We start from the raw sequence: 3897 nt of genomic DNA on the forward strand, positions 1-3897 counted from the left end.
GGCGACAAGGCGGCAGCCCCGCCAGCAGAGGCGGGCTCCCACGCGCCCGCGCCCGCGCGCGGGCCGGAGCGAGCTGGGGCGGCGCCGGCTGACGTTGCAGCAGTGCCGACGCGCGGAATTGAGGGGGTGGCCTCTTCGTAGATGAATGCCGCGCAGCCACTGGCGACCGCTGAATGTTGAGTGCGCTCTCCAATTTGTGTGTCCAGCGTGCTGCCCCTCCAAGGCCACCCTGCACATAGGATAAGCATCGCTGGTGCCCTGTGCATCAGCTGGCTGGCTGGCTGTGCTCAGATATCACTTTTCAAAGATGCACAATCCGAGGTGGTTAGTTTCAGCTGTGTTGCGGCCCAAATTGTCTGGGATCCTCCTCGTTGCCAAAAGCTGTGTTTACCGCACCTGCTCCCTAGTCATGGCTGGGGTGTCGTTGCTCCCAAATCCCCGCTCCCTTGTTTCCTGCCAAACAACCCGGGCTGCCTGCTGACATGCAGCATTCGGCATGAGTGTATGTACTTCTCAGCCATGACCACACTTCCACTTTGCACCTGTATGTCAGGCATGAGTGTGGGCCGGTACAGACTGCTCATGTTCTTGTGTTCTACAACCCATTGCACCAGCAGTTGAGACCACGCGCATCAACTTGCAACCGCTGCTTACACAAATGTTCTAGGTTGCGTGATTTGATCTTGACTCGCATGTGTGTGATGATGTAGATCCTGCAGCATGATCATACGTGGCTATTTCAAACGTGTTGCCAGCCAGCCACTCTGCAACCCTCCACACAGGCAAAAACGCCGTTGCTGGGCAACACCTGCGCATGCGGCAATGTGAGTCAATTTGGATGTCTGGTGTCGTTGGTTTGCAAGATTGCAACATTCACGATGCAGAAAGAACTTAGCAGTCCAGAACAAGATTCAGGCCAGTCCATTTCAAAATCACTTCGCTGGTATGCAGATCGACAGTGATCATCTGCATTGACCGCGAGAATGGGCGAAAAGCACACGCAACGGCATCAGCCCAGGTAAGGCCACCTAACACCTGTGGTGGGGCCGCCCGCTTGGGTGATTGAGTGGACGCGAGCTGTATCACCTTGGGGCTATGTCACCCGCAGAACTTTGTCGCGTGATCATTCCAGAAACAAGCACAAGCAGCTGCCCAGTTGCATGCAGATCGCACGGACGCTCCCATCACAAGTGTCGAGCGCCACAAGGAGCCGCGGGCGGCGCCTCAGGCGGTCTGTCGATTAATGCGCGTGCACACCCATGAAGGTGGGTGCACTGCGGCCCTGCTACGCCTCGAGTCTCTCTCTCCCTCTTTCTCGTCAACCGATCGTAGTTGTTGTGCTAGTGCCTTTGCCGCCCCCGCATCCTCACAGGCAGTCGCCGCACTAGCTGCAGCCGCCATGTGCCCTGAAAAGAATTGGAAGCAGGCTGCTGACCGAGCACCGAAGCAGCCCGCCGCCACGCTAGCTCGCGTGGGCCATTGCCGCGCTCTTCCCTCTCATGAGTTGTGCCCTGTACTACGCGTAGAGGCGGCCAAAGACGCGGCCAGTGAGTGCATATGCCATCAGCGCAGGCGCGGCTGCGTCCATCACGTTGACCTGGGGGTCGAGCGCCACCGCAAAGCCCTGGGGAGGCGCGGGCGCGGGGTTGGGTGCGAGCGGCATTGGAACATGTGAGCGCGCGCGGTGTCACTGTGCGCATGGATGTGGGGCTTTCAAGTAGTGTGTGTGTGTGTGTGAGCGTGCGTGCGTGCGTGCATGTATACGTTTGTGTGTGTGTGTGTGTGTGTTTGTGTGTGTTTGTGTGTGTGTGTATGTATGAATGTGTGTGTGTGTGTGTGTGTGTTGCATGGGGTGTTTGCACGGGCGCCTGCACATGTGTGAACAAGTGCGTGCATGTGCAAACAAGGATGCTAGGGTGCGTGTACACCAATAAAGCAGGCCGGCGCTAGTGCAATTCCTGAAAGCAACGTACAGAGCCTGTGCGGCAGGCGTCCTACGCCGACGCCTGACCCCACGTAGTCAGTGACACCGCACAACAAGCAGCGAGGGGGCAGTCCAGGCACCGGTCGGCGGCAGTCCAGGCTCACCGTGATGACGCAGACCGAGATCACCAGGCTGGCGTAAGCGGAGTCGATGGAGACCTCGTAATGACGCGCCAGAGCCAGGACGCCCTGGGCGGTTTGTGAAAGGGGAGGCGGGCGGTTTGTTTGGAAGGCGAAGGGGCTGGCCGCGTCGCGACACGCGTTAACAGCACTCCTGGACTTGGGCTCTGATGGTCCAGGTGCGATCTAAACGAATGCTATATCATTTGCATATGCATCATGCAGAAAGGTCGTGTGCGCGCACCTGGCCCAGTGAATGTGCGCAAGCTCTCACGCATGATCGTGTGCACGCGCAGACACACACACACACACACACACACGCTCTCTCTCTCTCTCTCACACACATACACACACACGCACACACTCACATGCGCACACACACACACACACACACACACACACACACATCCGCAAGCGCCCTCCTGTCAGTTCCCACCTGCAGCACTGCGTCCAGGTCGATCCCGCCCTTGCAGTGGACATCGGCCTCCCGCCTGAACAGCTCCGCCATGGCCCCCTCGAACGCCAGGGGGTCGGGGCACCCCTGCACGCGCGACCACCGCAGCAGGTGGCGCGCGGCCGTGGCGCCATCGCCTGCGGGCGAAGCAGGAAGATCAAGAAGGGGCGGGCGACGACATGCGCAGGCGACTGTAAAATAATGGACGTGGACCACACACAACCCGCCTAAAGTGGGGCTGAAGTACAGACACAAACACGCCCACACTCTGCATTTCAAACCCGCCGACCCAGGCAGCCCGAGCGGCACCGCATGGCACCATTTGACCATCGCGATGAATCAATCTGCCAGCATGCGTCCCAGCCCAGCCCGTCGCGCCCCACCTGCCACAATCTGGTTGAGGAAGCTGAGGAAGCGGTACCTGACCTCGGGCGTCAGCTCCTCCGCCAGTCCAAAGTCCAGCAGCACCAGCCGCGCCCGCTCCCTCGCTGCTGCCGCGCCCTCGCCCTTGGTGCCGCCTCCGTCTCCGCCGCCTCGGGTAGGTTGAGAGCTCCTGTCGCAAGCTCGCCCCTGCTGCTGCTGCTGCTGCTGTGAGTGTGTGTCGGGTTGTGACATCACCATGATGTTTCCTGGGTGCAGGTCTGTGTGCACAAAGTTGTCCTGGAGCAGCATCTTCATGTAGCAGTCCACCCCTATGGCCACGATCTTTGCGGGACAAAAGGGAGGCCAAATGTTGTGAGGGGCGAGTGGAGTGAGAGCGGGATGGGCAGCAAGATGCGATGCAAACAATGACAGGGAACGCGTGCGCTGCGCGCGCGCACACACACTCACTCACACACACACACACACGCACACACACACACACACACATGCGCACACACACACACTCTCCCACTCACGCCCGTGCACACACAAACATACATATGCACACCCTCTTACACACACACACAACATCCCTGCAATCAAGCGAATAAGCCCCAGAGCCCGCCGCAACCAGCAGCGACGCTCCCCACGCCTATTGGGATCCGCACCTCTGTATTCAAAGGCGTCGGCTGGCGCATGTACTTGGCCACCCCCGCCCCTGCCATCCACTCCATCGCATACACACTCTCTGACACCAGGCCGGGTATGGGCCGCGGCACACCAATCGTGTCGCGCACGCCTGTGCGGCCAAAAAGCGGCGACAGGCTAGGGTCAGCGGTGCAGGGGCAGTGAGGGGGAGTGTTGCGTACGCGCCCCGCAAAGTAAGGGGGGTTCTCGCGCGGCTCAAAAGCGTTGCAGGTTGAGTGGGTAGGGCCGACGGCAGCGACGGCAGAGCCGGGGAGCCGTGCTCACAAGCT

At 60.1% G+C, this 3897-nt stretch overlaps 2 protein-coding genes across 2 annotated transcripts in view; one reads left to right on the top strand and one right to left on the bottom strand.

Annotated features, from left to right (window-relative positions):
- The window catches only part of MNEG_5200 (hypothetical protein), a gene marked incomplete at both ends in the record, with an annotated part of 3220 nt that extends 2976 nt beyond the window's left edge, over nucleotides 1-244 (top strand). Inside the window, one exon of the mRNA XM_014046325.1 lies at nucleotides 207-244. Within this exon, the coding sequence (XP_013901779.1) occupies nucleotides 207-244 (38 nt within the window). The remainder of the gene's footprint in view (nucleotides 1-206) is intronic.
- Nucleotides 245-1516: 1272 nt separating this feature from the next.
- On the bottom strand, nucleotides 1517-3654 carry MNEG_5201 (hypothetical protein; the record flags this gene model as incomplete). The annotated part of the gene is made up of 5 exons (XM_014046326.1): nucleotides 1517-1624; nucleotides 2089-2172; nucleotides 2540-2694; nucleotides 2941-3262; nucleotides 3589-3654. The coding sequence occupies 5 exons, from the start codon at nucleotides 3652-3654 to the stop codon at nucleotides 1517-1519; spliced, it is 735 nt and encodes a 244-aa protein (XP_013901780.1).
- Nucleotides 3655-3897: the final 243 nt, after the last annotated feature.

This window comes from Monoraphidium neglectum, assembly GCF_000611645.1.
Source record: "Monoraphidium neglectum strain SAG 48.87 unplaced genomic scaffold scaffold00762, whole genome shotgun sequence".
Lineage (NCBI taxonomy): Eukaryota > Viridiplantae > Chlorophyta > Chlorophyceae > Sphaeropleales > Selenastraceae > Monoraphidium > Monoraphidium neglectum.